The following is a 22040-nucleotide window of genomic DNA, read 5'->3' as shown; positions in this document are numbered from 1 at the left end:
ATCGAGTCTGTTCTCTGCACCTCCATCACTGTCTGGTTTGGCTCAGCAACCAAACAGGACAAGTACAGACTTCAGCGGACAGTCAGGTCTGCAGAAAAGGTCATTGGTGTGAGCCTGCCCTCCATGGAGGACCTGTACACTCCTCCCCTCTGGACGGCGTTACAGGTCACTGTGCACCAAGACAACCAGGCACAGGGACAGTTTCTTCCCCCTGGCTGTCACCCTGATGAACACTTAACCAATGGTCTTATACTTGTATAGTGCTTTTCTATGCTTTTACAGCACACTCAAAGCGCTTTTACACTACTCGGCCATTAACCCATTTGAACTCCCAAACACTCACACATTCACACAGCGGTGACATCACCGGGAGCAACTGGGGGTTCAGTGTCTTGTCAAGGACACTTCGACATGTTGACTGGACAAGCCATGAATGAAACCACTAATCCTCCAGTTAGGAAATGACCCGCTCTACCTCCTGAGCCACAGCCGCCCCCATATGATGACCATATGATTGGACAATAAACCTCAGTGCAATACCTGTGTATATACATTGTACAGATTATACAGACTCGTACAGGTCTACAGTTCCTAAGTACTCTGTTTTATCCCTATTCATCTCATTTCAATGAATATTCCTTTGTTGTCTGCATTGTTACTGTCTGTTTATACTGCTTATTCTACATTGTTTGCACTTTCGGTTGCTTGTGAATACTGCTTATTTTTGTTATATTACACAGCCTTATGCTGGTTTACTGTCTGCTCACTGAGAGCTGATGTACCAGAGTCAAATTCCCCGTGTGTCCAACACACCTGGCCAATAAAGCAGATTCTAATTCTGACATACATATGATGACTGACAAGGAGAGGGAGTGTTAAGGAAAGTGTTATACAGGCCTATGTGAGAGGACATCCCACAGGCTCTATTCAGTAATACCTGTGTGTGTATAAAGGTGTGAAGAATCAAGCAGTGTGTCTATGTTGGTCTATGTGTAAATAAATGTGTAAATGAATGAGTCAGTCATGCACTCGTCCTTACCAAGTCAGCCAGGATTCAATTAACACAACAGGGATGGAGTCTGTCCCAGCTGTGCTCCACGCACTCACAGTTATACCCCTACTCTGCATAATCTGGCTACCCATGCCACAGGGTTAATTGAAGTCATCTCTATCATAGTGTGGGTGGATGGGACAGGGAATAAGGACCAGGGGCCTTTTGTACACATGTGTGTGAGCCGGGGGCGGAATTAGAATTGTATTATTATTTTACTCAGTCACTCAATCTGCTCCTTATGCATAATATGTTTATATCATTGTAAGCAGGAGATCCACAGGGCAAATTTTGTTATTCCTTTGTGGGGAACTCCTCACCCCTTTAACACCCCTTCAGCATGCTCCCTGATCACTGTTCTTATATACTGAATGGATTTAAAATGAGCAAAGCAAAATGGAACATAATGAAATGAGAACAGGAGGAGTGCCATTTGGGGAATTAACATTTTAACATTTGGAGGAGAGGATAAAGGCTGCAAGCGGAGCATAGTTTTCTGAAGAAGGGGGGGAAGAAAAATGTCTGATTATGGGGCCGACAGATCTGATATGGTAAATGCCACACAATGCTTGTAGATACTATGTTTTCCTGAACAGGAAATCAAACTCTTAATTCAAATTGTCATGCGTGGGTGAGTTAGGCTGGTGGCAGCAAGGACAACATATGATTCTACAGTCATGGTAAAAAGAAAGCACACCCTCCTTCAGTGCTATGTTTTAATTCATCAGGGGCAAAAAAAAAAAAAAACACCAATTGTGTAGATCTCACCCACTTCTATATTAAAAAGAACCTTGGGTAACAACAACAAAACAATACATTTCAATATGTGGTTACTGTTTCCCAAAAGTAAAACATCATTCAGAAACCAGGTTGGAAAACAGAAGTGCACCATTTCTACTTCCACAGTTTTAAGAGAGTGATTGGCAGCCAGGTGTTACTATACAAATGCACAGGATTAGTCAATCATTAAGAGATGTGACTACCTCTATAAAAGCAACAAAAACGTTTGAAAGTTTGGTGTTCTGGAGCACTGAGGTGTGTGTTGACATCATGCCAAGAAAAAACAAAAAACAAAAAAACAAACATCAGCATCAGCCATGACCTCAGAGAAGCAATTATCACTGCTCATCATTCTGGGAAGGGTTATAAGACCAACTCCAAACAATTGGAGATTCATCGTTCTACAGACTGTTTACAAATGGAGAGCCTACAAGACAGCTGCCAATCTTTCCAGGAGTGGGCATCCCAGCAAATTCAGTCTAAGGTCAGATTCTTTAATGATCAGAAATCTAACGTAAAACCTAAGAGCTACATCACATGAACTGCAGGCCTTTGTAAACATGTTATATGTTTATGTTCATGACAGCACAATTAGCGAAATATTGAACAAAAATGGCGTTCACAAAAAGGTGCCTAGCAAAAAAAGATCCTTCTCTCCAAAAAGAAAATGGCAGCATGACTTAGGTTTTCAAAACTGCATCTGAACAAACCATAGCAGTTCTGGAACAACATCCCTTGGACTGATGAAACATAGTGGAGCTGTTTGGTGATCATGCACAGTGCCATGTTAGGCGAAAACCGAACGCAGCATATCACAATAAGCACCTCACACCAACTGTTAAGCATGGTGGTGGAGGCATGACGATTCGGGCGCATGTTTTGCAGCCACAGTACCTGGGAAATCTCCAGTCACTGAGATGACAAGAACTTAAAGTTGGGGCAAAGCAAAGTCAGTGAGTTATTTCTAAACATGTTATACATGTCAGAAAATAGTTGAGGAAAATGTGAAAAGCCTGAGAACTATGTATTTCTGAACTGTGGACTGTAAAACACTCATCATTTTTGAGTCCAGGATTTTTTGGGTGGGGGCAGAAATCATTGCTCGATGATGCACTGGAGCCATCCTGAACATAACGCTTCCCCCCAACACTGTAATGTTATAAAAGCTAGAGTGCACAGAGCTTTACATTTACTTTTGTTTTTAGAAGCACTCGATATGAGGACAGATGAAGAGTTACCACCACTGTTATGTTTTTTTTTTTTAACAGAAATGACATGAATGCTGCTGCCTCAGTATTAAACTATGACAAAAGTGGTAACATATGAATAGTGAACGTGGTGGAGCAGGTGTGAGCTGACCGTAGTTGGTGGAGAGAGACAGACAACAGCCACAAAGGGGCCCATGCAGCTGCTGCACTGGACAGATCACAGTTAGCTCTTAGCTTGTTTTCTTAAATTACCCCAACTGGCTTTTTACTCACAAAGGTTTTATTTGCACATACAGTAAGGAGCAAAGGTGTTGTAAACTTTAGTTTCACTTACTCTTCGCCTGAGCTCCCTGTCTACACTGCGGTGACAGCAGCTGTCTGCTCTGTGTGTGTAGGAGCTGAGCACAGCCTGCTCTCATTCAAACACCAACACAAAGGAGAAGAGGCTCCATAAACACCAAAACAACCCACTATGTTTCTGTCACTCAGTGTTCTTTGATGAAATGCTCCTGTAGAGCCCTATTGCAAAAGCACCAGTTCTGTTAGGTGATGAGTTACTACTACTACAGTTTAGTTGCTAGCTATGCTTTCACGCTGCAAATGCATCTTTCCTTACATGTTCTCCCTTAATATATCCACGGTGAGGACAAGTGACAAATTTCTGCGATTAGGCGTGGATTCAGTGTCTTCACCAGACATGCTCCCAGTGTTTCAGGGCAGAGAATACTATTTTATTTATTCCAAATTTTGAACGCTGATTTTATATGCCTGGCGCTATTTTAATCATTCAAGTTTGGCTGGCTGGTTAATAACACATTTTCCCTTGGTGTGACAAACTCAGAATGCATATTTATTTCTACTTTACTTGGGCTTTAACTTTATACCAGAATATTTTTGAGACAAATGTGGGGCTGTCTGTCCATCAGCTTAAGCTTGACCAAAACGCGGTCATGCAAAAGGACAGTGATTCCAAGCACATCAGCAAATCTACATCTGAGTGGCTACTGCTACTACTTTCAGCTGTTCCCATTAGGGGTCACCACAGCAAATCCAATTCGCATGAGTAATTTGGCACGGTTTTAAACTGCATGCTCTTCCTGACACAACCCTCTCTTATTATTAGGTCTTGGGACTGAAGTCACTGACGTGAAACCCCTGAGGCTAAATACACAACCGCTCCTGGGGGCAATTTAGAGTCACCAATCAACCTTTGGACCTTTGGTCTTTGGACTGTGGGAGCTACATCTGAGTAGCTAAAGAAGAAAAAAAAAATCAATGTGTTGAAATGGTCAAGTCAAAGCCCAGCCTTCAACCCTGCTGAGATGCTGTGGCAGGATGCTGAGAGAGTGGTGTATCAATGAATTCCATCAAACATCAATGAACTGAAGCAATGTTGTAGAGTGGGTCAAAATTTCTCCAAAACAATGTGAAAGACTGATAAAGTCCTACAGAATACATGCATTTCAAGTTATTCAGTTAAATTAATTTTATTTTTTTGTATAGCACCAATTCACAACAAAAATCATCTCCAGGTACTTTACATCAAGAAAAACCCAAGAAATCCCTCTTGAGCAGGCACTTATTGTTCCTAAAGGTGGTTTTACAAGTTACTGAATTATAGGATGTACTTTTATTTTGCCACCTTATTTATGAATGTTGGTTTAGTTTTGGCAAACAGTAACAACATATTGAAATCTGTTGTGTTTTTGTCACCTGAGGCTGTTTGTTTATAGAAGTTGGTGAGGTCCATACAATTGCTTTTTAGCTCCTGATGCATAAAAACACAGAACTGAAGGATGGTGTACTTTTCCCCCCTCCCTTTTGCTTAGCCTGTTGGCAAATCTTTAGTGGATGGGAGTGTTGATGTGTTGATTTTTTTTCATGGTCTGTCAAGGAAAAGTTGCCGTTATTCCTCAGCCAGAAAAAAATGAATTAACTTCTGTCTTCATTATCTTATCTCGAACTCAAATCAGCCCCCTAATCCATGCTACCCCTGCCTCATACTCAAAGTTTGTTGATGCTTGATGCTGCTGACATTTAATTTAAGCACCACACAAACTGCACTTTGAGGGGACAGCAGCTGCCTGCTTTGCTGCTGAAATTATTAACACAGTGCTCACAAAGCAGACCTGTTTTTCATTCAGATTTATATTGGTTGCATGGATGGACAGCAACTACTCATGAGAGACAAAACACCTGCTATGTATTTGTATGTCATTCTGCATAAAGGTATTTGTGTGTTTCATGAGTGAGAAATCTTTGGTATTTTATGTGTTTGTCTTTATTTGGCTTCCTGTTAATGTGCATATTCAGATCTTTTCTTACAGTAACTTTACACAGAGTATGTGTCTCTGACCGCTGACATGGCTCTTCTATAAATCTATGCCAACAAAATCTACTGTATGTAGGAAAGAAGTTGACACTTGGCCACACAAGACTCCAAGTGTCACTCTGTTATTGGTCACTTCCCTCCCTCGCCTTGAATCATTCCCCTCCACCTGACAGATAACTTTGGTGGTGGTGTTTGGTGTCCCTGTCAAACAAGGACTTAGACCACTAAACTGTTAAAAAAAAAAAAAAAAAAAAAAATAAGCTGTTTTTTCCACATTTATTTATGCCTCTTAGGTTTAGTCTTAATATACTTTTCTTTATGCTTTTTTTGGGTTGTTTGCAACCATCCATAGAATAAATAATTGGATAACATAGTATGGATGCTGAATCAGCATCCATACTATACAATGATAATAATAAAGACCAGGAAAACAAGGTATGGATGCTGATAGAGCATTGTGTGGATGCTTTACAGTATCGTTTGGCAAAGAATTGCTGACAGGATGTGAGAAAGTGGCGCTCTGTCATTTAAAGCACATTATCCAGCCTAAAACATGACACATAAGTGTGGATCTATTCCACTTTACATGCTGCCTGTCAACATTGTACTCATGCAGTGTTATCCCAATTGATTGTGTAACAGCTGTGCAATGAAAATATGCATTTGTTGTTCATGGTGAGACAAATTATTGATTTATAGATGATGATAAATCAACAGTGGTATCTGCATAATCCCACTGTGTTTACTGGAGACTCCTACATATAGAAACACATTTCATCACAGAAGTTTGGAGCTTAGTGGAGACTATAAACTCTAAGAGGAATATGTCAAGATTAGTTGAGAGGAAGATAGATATACTGTAGTATAAACACAGAAATGATGCCTGCTAAATAAGTGACAGGCTAATTAAAACCCAAAAAATGTACAATACTGAATATCAGTATCATCTTATGTTTTGTATAAAATTGTTCTTAATGCTTCAGAGATGTTTCAGTATTGTGTTTGCGTACCTTAGCTGTGAATGGAGTGAAAACAACTGTACCTTTCTTCTAAGGAAAAAAGATGTGAAACTATCAATTACAAGCTCCAAGCAGAAGAAACAGTTTGAAAGTCTTTGTAGATAGCAATAATTCTTTTTCTGGGAAATCTAAAACTTTGACTTCTAAATGCTCACTCTTTGAAATGGTATTAAAATGTCTAAGTTAAAAACATTTATGTCAGTGTTAACTTAAAGATAAAAAAAAAACAAAAACTTGTACACTCACGGGTGTGCAACACACAAACACAGACCCCAAGGAAACATACTACTGTAGTTTTACAATTATTAAAACACTGGGCCTTCTATTTTTTTTTTTATTGGTTTAAACATGTTTAATACTGATGCCTGGCAATGGAATGTGCTTAATGCAGGTTACTGTGGTTCACATTTTGAAGGCGCACCTGATAATGGGCCAGCATGTTCAGTCTCTTCCAGTCACCCTCAATTTTTGTGGTCACATCTTCATCCTGCAGGATCATGCGCTGTCCTCGACCTTGGCGCCATTCTGCAGAGAAAAGTAAACTCAAAATGGTCAGAACGTAACCATCATATTCACCCAGCGCTAAGCCTTTGACAATATTTACTTCTCTTATTAGTTTCCTGTGCCAAGAAGATTCTGTTTTCACACCTTTTCTGTGCATTTGTCATATGTCAAAATCTTGCCATGGTGCTTGGTGTGCTGACATGCCTTTCGGGAAAAAACAAAACAACAAAAACAACAACAACAAAAAAACAAAACAAAACAATGGGTTTTGGTGGTTGTCCTAATGTTCGATTTTGGGTTTGTCCCAAACCTTAAGGATATAGTCGCATCGATTAACAGTATATTATTATTATTATTAATAATGTATTTTTTTATGTGAGTAACAACAGGCTCAAAAGTTCTAAGAACCTCTGTTGTTGTCATTATGTATACTTACTGTATGTGTAGCAATCTAATTTGTTCCCAGGAAATAAAATAAGGTTAGTTTCTACCTAACCTTACTTTGTAATTCTTGTATTATAAAAAAACAAAACAATATCAACACTAGAAAAAAACAATCTTTTCTCGTCATTGAGCAGGAAAATTGCAAGAGTTGTCACTGTTTCTATCTTCATCTATTGAGGTCTTTTTTCAGAGCAGCCAGTTCACACCATCATGAAAAGCTTGAACACAAGAGCAGAAAAAACACCAAATCCTAGGAGTAGATGAGAAATTCAAAGAGAAATAGAACCAAAACAGAACTAGCACACACAGGAGACTATAACAACTGATTAGTTAAATTAATCACCCACACTACTCTTTTTAGTATGAAGCTGTCCCTCTTTGCTTCTTCCCATCTCTTTCACTTGTGCGATGGATGGATGTTATTACAGCTGCATGCCCAGGGCTTGGGCACTTCCCATTCCACCTGCAGCATTGGCCCTTTTGCTCTGCTCTCTGAAGGCACTATTGGTCCATGCTTTTCCCTTGTGAAACCTCCATCCAATGCTCTAAGCCCTCTGAGTAGATGCTCTGATTGGTAATGGCTGGGAGCTTTGGTAGAAGTGGGCCAGACTCAGATATATGCCAAATCTAAATGAAGAAACTGAACAAAGTTGTAAACATAAAGTATTTCCATACTTGTCAACAAGAAAGTTCCAGTGCACATGAAAGAGTCTTTCATGTGAACAACAGGGTGGCCATTTACATGGCCTTATTGTTCTAAATTACATTTACGCTATATATACACACCAGGCTTCCCACAGTGTGAGCAACTTTAGCACGAAACAAGTGAAAAACTTTGACAGAAGCTTCTCACGATACCCCAGAAACATTATCACAAGTAAAAGGAAAAGCCATCTTGAAAACAAACAAGGAGATGATTCCTCTACTCTTTTTGCAGACATCATGGGTTTTATGAATACGTTGTTGTGCCTGTGCTCCTTGTTGAGCTTCCCAGTTTCATTGGCCACTGTCATCTCTTATTCTGATCACAAACAGGAAAACAATTCAGCAATCACTGTGATGCATGATGAGGCCTGTCTTCAGAGAATCAACCAGAATTGTGCTAGCATCTGAAATCTGCAGGAAATAAGGATTCTCCTGTTGTTTTTGTCTATACAGTACATCTTCCCATAAAGATGCAAATGAGTGCCTGTCTCCAGTTGAGGCTCAGTAAACAAATGAAGAAGAAAAAGAAAAACTTCAGAAAGGAATAAATAAAAGAATAAACTTGGTGTGAAACCAGACTTGGGGGCTTTATGGGCTTAAGCAAAGGAGTTGAGGGCTGTGGGAAGTGTATAGAAACTGAAGGTGAAGGGGAAGGCTGAGGTGGACCTACTGTATCTACTCTGTAGCCCTGAAGAGGACCATTGATAGCAGCAGAAGGAAATTAAAAACAATACCTGGAATAACCTGTCTGGCCAATCTGACTCAGGACAGCCCTGCAGCAATCCCATTAGCCTTATCTGCCACTGCAATCAGTCTGTGTGTGTTTGTATGTGTGTCAGAGATCACGAGAGTCGGTGATATTATACATGCATGTAAACATAGAATATTTTTTTCAAATGAAAAAGTGAGTCAAAATAAAACAGAGGGAAAGCTTGTTTCTACTGAAGAATTGTAATCAAGTCTAAAAATAGTAATTACAACAGCACAACTTGCAAAAAAAGCAAATATAATCATTAAAAGATACAGTATGTCAAACGTGTGCTTTGTTTATGGTCTCATCATGAGAGAAATTTCTTTTAATCTATGCAGCAAGTTGGATACATACTACTACTATAGCACTGTAAAAATATTTTATACGGATTCTCTTGTGAGATTTAATTTAATCATTTTCTCTCTCCTATACTCACAATCACTCACATGCAAAGTGAGTGGCCTGCTAACTCTGAATATTTCCAATTCCCTGCTGTCATAAAACAATAATAGAACAACACATCCTGCCCAAAAGAGGCCATAAAACAATTTTATCCAGGAGTGTCGTCAAAAGGATAAACCAATCTCTTCACTTAGCTATCACGCAGGCAGATTCCCTCCGGTATGCACTCGCCCCATCTTAGATCTGGGGTTGGTTATAAATATGCTACTGCAAACACACAACAGGGGCTTGGAAAATTAATCTGGCAATATTAAACCATAAAAAGCATGGTGCACAGTGAGGACACAGCCTATGGGTACTGGGTACAAACAATCATGGATAACACTGTTATGCTCACATACATGCATGTCTGTGCATAGGTTCTGTACAGACATAAGATGCACAAAACGTATAATATTAAACCCTTATCCCACAACAGAGGGCACTTAAAATAATTTGCAATTATATTTGGCCCAAGATGAAACATAATTATACAACTCAGGGAAATTAAATATGTAATCTAGCTGCCCATAGGGGTCATAAATGGTAACAAGGGCATGTATTCATATGGAGAGCCAAATCAAGTGCTCCCTGCACAACTTATTCTACTCAGAAAGAAAAGAAATAAGGGATAATAAAAAGGATTCTATAGGGAAGAGATCACTGAGCATCTTGATTGATTAGCTGATCAATCATCTGACTCAGACGCTGGTCGACAAGAGAGTTGATCGATGGGAAGTTTGGGGAGGGGAAAGACCAATCTCAGACATCTGAGCCAACAGAGCCAGGAAGTCAAATCTCTCGAGGCTGCAAAAGAAGTTGCTTCTATATATCCAAGAAGACTTGTACTTTTTTAAGGAGGGCCTTGGGTGGGGCACGTAAGCCGTCATAAAAATCAATGGGTTCAGTCTGTTTTCTCCAGGCACACTGACTGAAATCACTGCATGGATAGGAAAGTTGTGACAAGCTGTACACTAACTACAGTGCTGTGCAGGAGAAAACCCCAGTCATTAACTAGAACCCAGAATTGTGGAATTATAAATATCCCACTGTAAATAGGGAAACATGCCAAAACTCTTCAATAGCCAGTTATGAGATTATAAGACTATATGGAATGATTGCCAAGGTAATTGTTTTCAAGCAGGCAAACAATTCCAGTAAATGTAATGCACCAAAGATTTGTTGCCTCATTTTTTCACATCATTCATAGATAACAAGGCAAAGATTCATACCTAAGTCCATGTCAGAGGCTTTTAGGCGGTGTGAGTGGGGGACGTTTTTGTAGATGGCATCCAGAATCTTCTCTTTCACCTGGCTGATGGTGTCACAGTTCAGCACCTTAACCTGGATCTCAGGGCTCTTCTCATTCTCTGGATGGATGCAGTTTACCACCTGTAGCAGAAATACACACACGACTGCCACTGTGAGGAGGAACTAGTCGCAACCTGCCATGGATCCCTGCTAAGTGTTGAGTTTTATTATAAAAGATAGCTAACTTGTGATTATCTATGGTGTTGGTACGATTTCTTGCAGCTGTAACAGAAGAATTACATCATTTGACAAAATAATGTTTCCAAGTTTATCAAGAGCAATGAATAAATTGTGCTACATTTAAGGCATCTTGGTAGAGGAAAAGAGGCTTTTGTGTTTATATACTCTGTTGACAATGTTGACTGCATTGTGGATTGGTACTCAGTGGAACTGCAATAATTTTGTGCTCGCCAAAGGGGCTGTGAGAGAACTGCGGCAAAAGATCATCCACCAGGGAAATTGCTCTTTCCTCAGAGCCTGAAGAGAAACAACATGTTACCTGAATTGATGAGCAGGAAACCAGCTAATTATAATATTATAATCATATTTGTCAGTTCTGTCAGTACTCTCTTCTGGTGTTGGTGAAAACAGCTGAACTACAAAATGAGCACATACACACATATATATGAGAGTGTAAATTAATTATCTTTATGTACTGTATATACCATCTTAAATGTGTAGATCTGAAGTATACATCAAATTCAAGCTTCTGTTTAAATATGCGTTGAGTAGTTTTTACACGTCTACTGTATATGTGGGAAACTGAGTTATGTGTGAACTACTGGGGTTTGTATGGCCAGAACAATCTGAAGCAAATTTTCAGAAAGTTTCCCCCCCATCACTGTTCTCTGCAGACATTGACGGAGTGTGTAGAATGTATTGTGCAAACAGATGTGGGACTGGAAAAGAACGATGGAAGGACTGAGCAGTGTCTGAATTTCCCCTGCTGCAAAATACACATCCTGGACAAAGGACAACAGACAGACTTTGGGAATACATAAATGAGAGTTTCCAGAAGGAGAGAGCTTCCTCGTCTCTCTGCTCGCGGAGACACACATACATGTGTGTGTATAATCTCTTTCTTTCCTTTAGTGTACATCCCTGAGCCCTGCTTTTTTCCTTGACAGCTCCTGCACCAGCAGGAAGTGAAGTCACCATTCTTGTGCCCCCATATGTCAAGCGTGACGACGACAACTTTGCGTGACTTTGCACATCTCATGACTGACAGCCCATAACCACCCTTTTCTCTCCTCTGGTCCCTGAAAGCATATAAAATATACCCTTTTAGCCCTGGGACCCCTGGTCAGGTGAACCCCTTACCAGTGTCTTGTAGTCAATCTGTTGTCTGATGAGTTTGTCCTCACTGAGCGAGTAACGTGCCTCTCCTGTGATGGAGTCGATGGGGCCTTTCTCCATCTGCTGCTTGATGGCACAGAAGAGGGAGAAGAGAGGCTCGCCTGCACACTCCTAGAGATTTGAAGAAAGAGGAACAGAGAAAACATTTGGAGGGAGTAAGAAAACTCTGAAGCCACATCTGAACTCAAAGTATAAGCAAAGTATAATAATGTCTGAGAAAATATTAAGGTTGTAGTTGCTTTTTTCCAGATGGAGTTGCCTCCAAAGCTGCTGAGCAAAACTTATAAACATCACATTCCAAGCACAACTGTTCCCCCTGAATTAAAGAAAATTGTACCACATATCAATATTTGTATAAGCTCTGGTGAAATGAGAAATGTTTGATTGATAAACAGCAAAGAATCCCATAAAAACAGACTCTTAAAATCTTCAATCCATGAAAAACACTGTTGTTTATCAAGCAGAAGCGATTCACCGTTTATCATTTTTATTCTGCTCCCAGCTGCAGCATGGGGATGAGGTGAGACATGGAAGAGAAAATCAGAAAGATGGTGACATTTTCTTGTCTCAAGGGTAGAGAGGGGTGGTGGTTTTGCTTTTAGTAAACACTAGCATCTTGTGAAGTAAAAAGTACTTTCTCTTCAACGGCACATTATGTTAGAATGGATGCTTGGTGAAAAATGACAATTCTCTAAGAGATGATGAATCTCAAGGTAGTTTAGGTGAAGAATCTTGCTTTTAAATAAAAACTAACAGTTGCAAAAAATTAATAAAAATGACATTCTCTGAAAGCCTGAACCATGTAGTCCATAATTCATACAGGTAATCATAAATACAGGTCCGCATATTACAACTAAAAAATACTAGGATAAGGAAATGAACATACAACAGATGACTTTGACTTGATTACTTGCTCTTATATCTATTCAGTTTGCAAATTTGAGAAATTGTAAACATCGCCATAGTAATCAGTAAATACACTTAACCCTATAAAACTATTTGTATCATATTTGCTACGTGCGTTTCTGAGCAAAAAACAAACAAAAAAAAAAATGCCAAAAATGCCCCATGCATCAAATGTGATACAAAAAAAAATAAATAAATAAACAAAATAATATGGCACATTTATTCCTATATGCCTGGACTGTCTACGCATACAGTATATGGCAAATAAAAATCTTGAATCTTGAATTTTCTTTTGGATTTTGTTAAAATAATAAACATCTCAGTTCCAAAAAATTAGAATGTTCTGGCTATTTTTTGATGTGTCAGGCTTTACAGGATTAAGGAAGGCAACAGTGAGGTGACTGTGATATTATTATGAGATCTGAGGTGAAAATATAAACTAAAACTTTAACAGGTGAAAACATTAAGCAAAGTTACCTTCAGAAACTTGTAGAGGAGGAATGTAAACCAGTTGGTCAGCATTTTCTCTGCGACAGACTCCGTCCTGCAAATCGACAGACAAAGCACATAATGCACATGGGAGCCCCCGCACTTTTATTACCATCATAAATATTCAGCACCATCATCAAATATTCTGTTAGAAATAATGACTGCCGCTAATGAATAGGCTTTCGTTACACAAACATAATTGCAAAGACAAGAATTGAGAAAACCTGCACATGGTATATGATGAGCTTTAGGCAATTTTTCGGCTGGCTTTTATGCTCAGGTATGCCAAGGGCAGCTTGTCTATGGCGGTGGGGATTTTAAAATGAGGCAAAGCAATTAAAAGCCTTTATTTGATCCCGATGGATTGATGTCGTTAGGGGCTGGAGCAGCTCTGTAACAACCCTGGCCTCATTATCAAGCGCTCCCTTGCCTATTCACTGGACTAACACTCGATCCATGCACAATAGAAAGTGAATGAATACATCTCCGTCTCTTTCTCTGCCTGGCATCCATGCTCCGCTGCTGTGGCAAAATGGCCTGTGTATGCTCTTATGTCTGTGTGTATGTGTTGACCTAGGCCAACACTGTGAGTGATCCTGTGTGAATGACTAATATGCATAAATAATAACAACAGTGGCGGTGGCAAGGAGAGAAAGGATCGAAGGAGATGTGAGGATTGAATATCCATTGACAGCAACCTTTTTGGTCAGCAGCAGGGGTGAGTGGGTAATCTGTCAGAACACCTTAAACACACACAGCCGCACACTCCTTCCTCTGCTTTCATTAAGCAGCTACCATAGGCATCAATATTTCAGGATTAGCGTTCATTGTGTTTGTGTGTGTAGGCTTTGTTCCAAGTGTTTTCGGCTGCCACCTGCAGCCTTACCACCCCCTTCACAATTTAGACAGCCTCTTTATAGGGCTCCACATTGAGGAGTGGGGGGCTTGATGTCTGCTGTGCCAGTGTGCTGGACTGGCACCCCCTGCTAGTACTGGCACAACACCTGGAGGGGATTAACTTCCTGACTCTCACTGTGCCCTCCCCACCCTTCTTTGGTCCACAGATCCCAGGGTCAACAAGGTCACTTTTCATCTGTTCTTTCATGTGTCCTTGCTGTCTTCCTCCCTCCCTCTGGCTCTCCCTTGTTCTGGATCCTATAATCATGCACACTTCCAAATTGTCTCCATTTCCACAAACATAGGCCCTCTATCAAAGAAATGAAAGGAACAGGGAGAAAGGAGGTGGTGCACCGGAAGGGTAGGAGGGAGGGAGCAGTGAAAATGAAGAAAAGAACAAGGAGAAATGATTGGCTGACTGTAGCCTTCTCTTTAGGCCTTTTCTTTTTCTTAAACTTCCTTTACTTGATTCAAATAGTGGACAACGTGTGCTGCTGTTTTAAGGCCAGTGTGCAAAAACTACAAATTAATTCCGTATGTATTCAGAAATTACCACATGTGTGTTCACAGAGCCTCTTTAAGATCTAACATCAGCGTTTGGTACTAAAACCTCCAGATAATCTCCAAACCTCTTCAAAACACAAAACCGCCTATGTTTGGGTTAATGCAGTCAAGTCTGCTGTGGTGTGTTGGCAAGGTCAGGTCTGCCTGCCTGGCAGCCAGTCAGAGGGCTAGTGGATACGGAAACTGATCTACAGCAGAGGGGAACCGGTAGTACTTTGTTTCCCATAGTCACTGAGGTAGGGTTGATGGGTATTTCTGCTTCACACACATTTAACGTTTTGGCTGTCCATAGCTGGCAGGAGCATTTGTCTATCTGTATGAAACCAACACATACCTTTTGGAAAACTGTTACTTCCTGGAGAACTGTGGGTCTCTCTCAGAATAATAAGGCTCCAGCTAACATTAACTGATTTGCTGAAATTCTGCTGATTAATTTTCAAATATCAGAATATAGTTATAAATGTCAATCACAATTTCCAGGAAATGCATCTTCAATTTTCACTTCACCTTCACTTCACATTTAAGATGCTGGAACCAGAGAATGTTTAGCAGGTTTGACTGATAAATGACTCAGACAGTTAATCAATTATCACAATTGCTGTCCATGGTTTTCTGGATGGATGAATTCATTAACTAATCATTTTCACACTACAGTATTTAACACCTAATCACATTATGTTCGCAAAGAACCAGAATGATTAAACTACAAAATTAAAAACAAAAGGTTCCTTTCTCGCATGGAGAAGTGATGGCTACTGTGTTAGCCAACAGGATGTGAGAGTCTGGCCTGGTTTCAGTCATTCTAAAACAGCACAGGTTGAAGTCAGAAATAATTTCCATTTCACAGTCTGGCTCTCAGTGAGGAAGATTAGTCATCAGCGAGTCAAGTAGTCTCCCAGTGATGGGTGTTGATGGACACGTGCACATAAAGAAATTTATTCTTTGTACAGCACACACATAAACGCAAAACTTCTTTCAACAGAGATCATCCTTGTAAACAAAGGTGCCTTTAGCCCTACGTGATAACTGCATGTCCATGCTGAAGCCAAAGCAAGGTTTTGATCAACACGAGAACATGTTCTTCAATATTAAAACTGCTATTTTGACTAAAGCCAGACAAAATTTAAGGCTAAAGAAAGGCTGCTTAACTCTGCATGATGGGATGGGAGATGGTGGTGATGGGAGGCATATGGAAGATGGAGGAATGGAATGCAGAGAGGAGCTAAAGGATGAGAATGCAGCAAGGAATGTGACAGATGGTTGTGGAAGGCTCTCGTTAGTTAGCTTGCCTGGTGGCTGTGCTTCAGCACAGGTTGAGATGGGACAGATGGAAGGATGTGTGTTTGTGTGTGGTGTAAGAGGAAAAAAGACACACAAGTCCACACACAGAGAGATTTCTTGGAAGAGGAGGCAGTGGACAGCCGTGCTCAGATGCTGTGCCAGAGACACCCTGCTCACGCACTTTAAGCATTGATTTAGCAATCAAGAAAACAGGGGAGGAGGAAGAGGAGGGGAGGAAGAGCTGGGAATATAGATTGAGAGAGTGAGTATAAGTGAGGAAAGAGAGATAAAGATAGTGACAGTGTGATGCAGTGTAAGCATCAGAGCTCAGGACAAATGGGGACAACAGTGGCGAGAAAGTACCAAGAGTCAGGTAGGGAGAGAGACCAACATTCATAGTGAGTGTTAGTCACATTGTTAAAAAAAGAAAAAGAAAATGATAGAACAAATTTGAGAGAGAAGAAGAGAGGAAAGGGTCCTAGCTTTCCTGTATCAGATTAAGCTTCATCTTCACAGCCTTTGCCTGTGTATCTGGACTATTTTCAGCTACTGTCCAAGGACATGCCAGTCAGCACACACTATGGGGTGGCATAGCTTGCTCACACTGCCTCATCACATCTGAAATGCAAGCTGGGATGTTGAAGGACTAATAATCACATCCGAGGATGAAGAATTAGACGAAGACAGTCTGATCTGTGTCCATCACAGGTGCATGAATGACAATTGGGCAATCAAACTGGGCGTGCATTTGTCGTAAACATGTGCTCTTCCTTCTGTGCTGGCTCAGTGCAATTGTCTTTTCCCCAGGTTTTCCTTCTCCATCTCCCATGATGTCAAGGAAGGGGCAGAGCAAGAGAAGGTAGAAACAATGGGACAGAAAAAGGGGGTGTTGTATTTAAACTTTACTTAAAGAACAGTTGTTCATCAGGCTATGCAGCACATCTAGCAAATACTTCCTTTAGAATGTCTTCCTGAATATACAGTCAAATCAAATTCTCACATAATATAAATATCTGCATGTAATGCATATAAGACTTTGGTGACAAGTATGCCAAGTGATCAAAAAGCTGATGTTACAATTTCATCCCAAGCTTTTCTCACTAGGTGAAACAGCTGTGACTATACTGTCACAGTCTAGTATCTACTGCCAGTGGTCACCCCATTTTTTAGTGGCTGGATGAAGCTCAGGGAGCTCTCACTGCAATTAATCATGGCTCAAGCAAAAATCTCTCTCTGCATCATCAAGCGAAGTATAAACAGGCTACTTATACATATATATGTGTGTGTACACAGACACACAATAGCTGTGAGGAAGCTCATTCACTCACGTAACCATAATCATCACATTTACCAAATACCATAGGCAGGAAGCATGATCACATAAAGTGCTCTGTTCAAGTGCATGCCATTAAGGCTCTGTCTCCAAATCCTAGGGAGGATTGTGAGCTTTTTACAGTTACACTCTCTCCCATTTTTCATAAATGAATATTTTTTTCCCTCTTGAAACAGTGGAAATTGGATTCACTGCTAATTAATCATAATTATTTTGCTAATGATGTGCATGGGAAAGCACTCTGGTGTCTGAGACAGTGCCAATGATTCAAGGCCATGGAGTTAATCCAAACATGTCATGGAACACTAAGTAGCATATTCAGTCCTTGATAGTAAAGGGCTGACATAACCAGTGTGAACCTTTTATATCTCTCCCCAACAACCACAACAAAACCTTAAGTTTACAATGTGTGTTGATTACCGATGGCCATTTCAAGCTAAAATGCTATTCAATATCCGCTTGAACTATTCCATAACTAGTCGGAGATCAATGATTCCCCCCCACGAACACACACACACACACACACACAGACAGACACACACTGCTGACAATCCCAGTCCTGCCACTCCATGTTAGCTACTTCCATATTGCTAGCATTGCCATGTGCACATGCTGTGACTTTACCTGCAAGTCCTCAGTGTTCCGTGGCTGTGGAAAGCACATTTGCCAGGTTTTCAGCAGTATGCCGCTCCAGCATTGCTTTAGTCTGAAGAACAGTACTCTGTACGTTCCAGTTGCTTACATAGTGGCAGGTGCCTGTCACATCCTATTCAGTTCTAAGTGCTCTCCATGCATCCATGGTTAGAGACACCTTTTCAACACTACACAGCTCACATGCATTATCATCATACAGTTTATCCAGTCATGCTGTGACCATTGATGGCTGTAGTCTCTGCATGTTTCTGCTGCTTGTATTTGGTGCTGTAGTAAAATGATATACCGACCTTGTTATTGCCTTATTTCCAGGTGCCGGTAAAAGCAGAGGAAAACAGTGGCTCTTTGTTTTTAAAAACAAAACACTTTTTGCATGAAATATTAGTTTTTTTTTGTTTTTTTTTTATTTACTGACTATTCGAATATGCTAAAATGACTGCCCATTCCTAGTGTTGAATGTATATGGCAGTTATTCACAGGAATATTCAGCATAGGACCTTTGACTTTTTATCATTACGAAAAAGGTCACCACCAGCTGTGTGACTTAGTGCAATGGATAGACAGACATAGAAGTAAAATTGAACTCTGTACTTTCTCTTGCTTCTTACCTGCGGAGCAGCAGCTTGGGGTGGTTCTTGCTCTCAAGGTTGCGGTCTATGAGGTCAGACAGCAGGTGCTTTAGGACATCGGTGGCATACTCCAACTTGCTTTGCAGCACAGTCATGATAAGTGAGGCCACGTTGCCACGGTCTCTCATGGAAAAACCACGCTGGGCCTCCAGAGTGCGAATAAAACACAGCAGGAAAACCTTGTTGTTAATGAGCTGGCCAAAGAGCTTCAGACCCTTCTCGACTTGCTCTTGGCGGTAGCCTGGCACCTGTGAAGAAACAGAAGAAATGTTCACTTAAGAGAAACACATTAAAAATAACAACGCGGGGGAAAAGTACAGATTCTGTGTGGCACATTAGGATGATGACATGTAGACCTAATTAGTCGTCAGCTCATTTGAATGCAACATTAACTCTTTGCCTCCCAGGATGATTTATATACTTTTGATGATTAGATCATTTTATAGATTATGCAGTGACATAGGATAACTGAGTAAACAGTTTTAAATTACTATATTGTTTCCTTACATAAAAGTGCAGTTATTAGTTAATACACTGATTTTCATAAATAAGAATAATAGAATGAGAAAAAGAAAAAGGAAGGATCTATTGAGATATGTAGTTTAAATCTTCAAGCCTTGGTTGAGAATAAAGACAGGAAAACCTCTTGAAGCAATGTTTGTTTCTTTGATAGTGTTGTGTTCCCCACTAATACAATTTGAGTGTGTAGCTGCGATGCCGTGATGTGAATTCCCCTCACCCGAGCCCAAATTGTGCCTGAGCCATTTATACTTTTCATAATTGCTGCACATGATTTACTTCCCCTTTTTTCATAAATAACACCTATGAAGATCATTTAAAAAAAAAATCTGTTAATAGCACTTGTGATAAGACAGTATCACTTTGCACCCCATGCAGCTGTCAACCAGCATATGTTCTGTCTTTTTACCTTTCCTGAAGGAACCACTTGTAATCTGCTGGAAACTAAATGTAATGTTGAGCTGCAAGTCTAATTTCAGACCACTTGACAAGAGGTGTATAGTTTCTGGCTCTGGACATGTTTCATTTCTCACCTTTTTCAGCATGTACAGTATCTATGTGAATACAGCCTCCTTCTGTGTCATTTAATGGGTTACAGACCCAACAAATACATTATTACTGCACAATAATGTCAACAATGCTTTTAGGATTATGGACTGACGCTGTGTACAGCCTGCTAAATATCCTGACCCACACACCATCTCCATGGGACCCCTGTAATATTTGAGGTGACAGGTGGAGCAGTAAAATGACGGCGGCTGAAATGGAATTATTTCCATAAAGATCAAAAGAGAAGTGGGAAATATGACAGGACAAAATGTATGCAAAAGCAGACAACACCATGGGATTTGAATATAGAGTGAAACTGTTGAGGAAATAAAGGAAAGAAAGTGATTTTGATGGCTGAGAATAAACTTGAACAAGAATCACATAAAACATCAAGCACAGCTGACACATGTGAGACTATATTTTAATACTTCTCTACATGCAATTCTGACTTTAACTGCTTGGATTTATTTTTTTTATATTTCAGTACTGAGCAAGCTCCCCACTGTTTCAGTATTTGTAACTGTCTACAGCTCACAGTCAAAAACTTGACTTTAAATTATCTGACACATAAACACTAATTAAGGAGCTATCAACTGCCTAGGACAAGCCTGCTGCTTTCTTCATTAGGCTCCTATTCCACATTATACTCATCATACAGTTAGACATTTATACCAATTAAAATATAATTAAAAAAGTTTATTACTGGGAAATTCTCATCAGGGATAGAGTGGCCAACCCTGAGGGCAGTGAAATGAGGGTCCATCATTCTCTTAATGGAACAAGATGACCTGCTCAATTATGGCTGTCTATCAATGTCACCACTGTGGATAAATGACTTGGGTGTTTTTTTTCTTTGCTTTTCTCTCCCTCTGATTGACTTTTAATTTGTTTTTGAGCTGGAGAAAGAAAACGGTGCAGCGGCTCAACTCTTCAGAGTTAATAATGAGAACGAGCTCCTGATATGAAGCCTGCCTTGTTTGCTTTTGAAAAACTGCTGTTGTGGGCTGTCAAAAGGCTTTTGTTTAGCAGAAAGCAACATAAACAATATCAGTATCAATTTCACCTTCTGTGACCCACCACATTGTTAATTTGCCTGCTCATTTTATTCGCTTTTCAAATAAGGCTAATTGCATTGTGATTGTAATTTGATAGAGACTGAAGAACAGGAACACCCTTGTGTTATTTGCACTATTCAATCACATAAGTGGTAATAGGGTATTTAATTGACTGGGAATTTGGTAATAGGAACCTGATTTCCTGACTTTAATTCCCCATGTAGAAAGGAGTTTTCAATAAAAATCTAAAATCTGAGATCTGCAGAATAAAAGTGGAATGTCTGTGAAATGCTCTTCCATACCTCCAGGTCTCTCAGTACAGGATGATCCTCGATGCCTGGAAAGAGGACTCTCATTGTGTAGGTCCTGTAGTCCAAGAAGGGGATCCCTGCACCATCTAGATCGCTGGTTAGCTCATGAATGTCTGTCTGGAGTTCTGCAAAGGCTGATGGACAAACCAGATACACGAACCACAATTAACTCATGATAGTATTTTTATGGCACTTATGATCTTAGATAACTTGCACTAATTTGATCAGGCTTTTTGGTGTACAGTATATAAAATGATGGCTAAACAAGCAGCATGTTGGCAAAACTGAATACCATAAAGGTGTATTGTATTATTAACTCATTAATAACTTCTCTCTGCAAATGCTACTTTTATTTCTGTCATACCTGACTAACTTCACACAACATATGGATTCCCTAATCAACCTTTAGTGTTCTTAACAGTGTTGTAAATAGAAAAGACTTTTCACAAGATTAAGATGTGGGATGTGACATTTATAGTACAGCTGAACATTTTGAGCTGTGCTTGTTCAAACAGAATAAATAACCAATTTACAAAGTTTAGAACATTTCCAGAAAAGTGGATCTACTGAGGCAGAAACACTGAAAACCCATATAACCTGCTACTCATCATCAGCAGCCTCTTACCTTCTTTGCACTCTAGAGCCACACGCGATTCCAGATTGTCCATCTGCATCTGCAGTCTCTTCAAGGTCAGGTCACTCTCACGAGACTTGCGCTTGTAGGCAATGAGCACCACCACGATGAAGAGGATGAGCAGGGCACCAGCTGCAGCAATGCCAATAATTGCAGTGCTGCTAAGTGGGCTGTCAGATGTGATGTGGACCACGCCTGGGGAAAACTCAATACCACCCACACGTGCCTTGTGATAGTGAAAGATAAAGTGGCATATTATACTTACTGCATGCATGTACTATACATAATTACACAATTTACTTTTTGAAGCTTTTCAT

General features: G+C 40.1%; 1 protein-coding gene across 1 annotated transcript in view; it reads right to left on the bottom strand.

Annotated features, from left to right (window-relative positions):
* The window catches only part of plxna4 (plexin A4), a 328946-nt gene that overhangs the window by 25657 nt on the left and 281249 nt on the right, over window positions 1-22040 (bottom strand). The window contains exons 22-28 of the mRNA XM_020599492.1: window positions 21715-21949; window positions 21081-21223; window positions 18635-18903; window positions 13286-13352; window positions 11867-12013; window positions 10468-10627; window positions 6812-6915 (exon numbers count right to left, since the gene is read on the bottom strand). Of these exons, the coding sequence (XP_020455148.1) occupies window positions 6812-6915; window positions 10468-10627; window positions 11867-12013; window positions 13286-13352; window positions 18635-18903; window positions 21081-21223; window positions 21715-21949 (1125 nt within the window). The remainder of the gene's footprint in view (window positions 1-6811; window positions 6916-10467; window positions 10628-11866; window positions 12014-13285; window positions 13353-18634; window positions 18904-21080; window positions 21224-21714; window positions 21950-22040) is intronic.

This window comes from Monopterus albus, unplaced genomic scaffold (assembly GCF_001952655.1).
Source record: "Monopterus albus unplaced genomic scaffold, M_albus_1.0 scaffold41.1, whole genome shotgun sequence".
In the NCBI taxonomy this organism is placed as follows: domain Eukaryota; kingdom Metazoa; phylum Chordata; class Actinopteri; order Synbranchiformes; family Synbranchidae; genus Monopterus; species Monopterus albus.
Note: the sequence above shows the minus strand (reverse complement) of the source record. Positions and strands in the feature narration are given on the sequence as shown.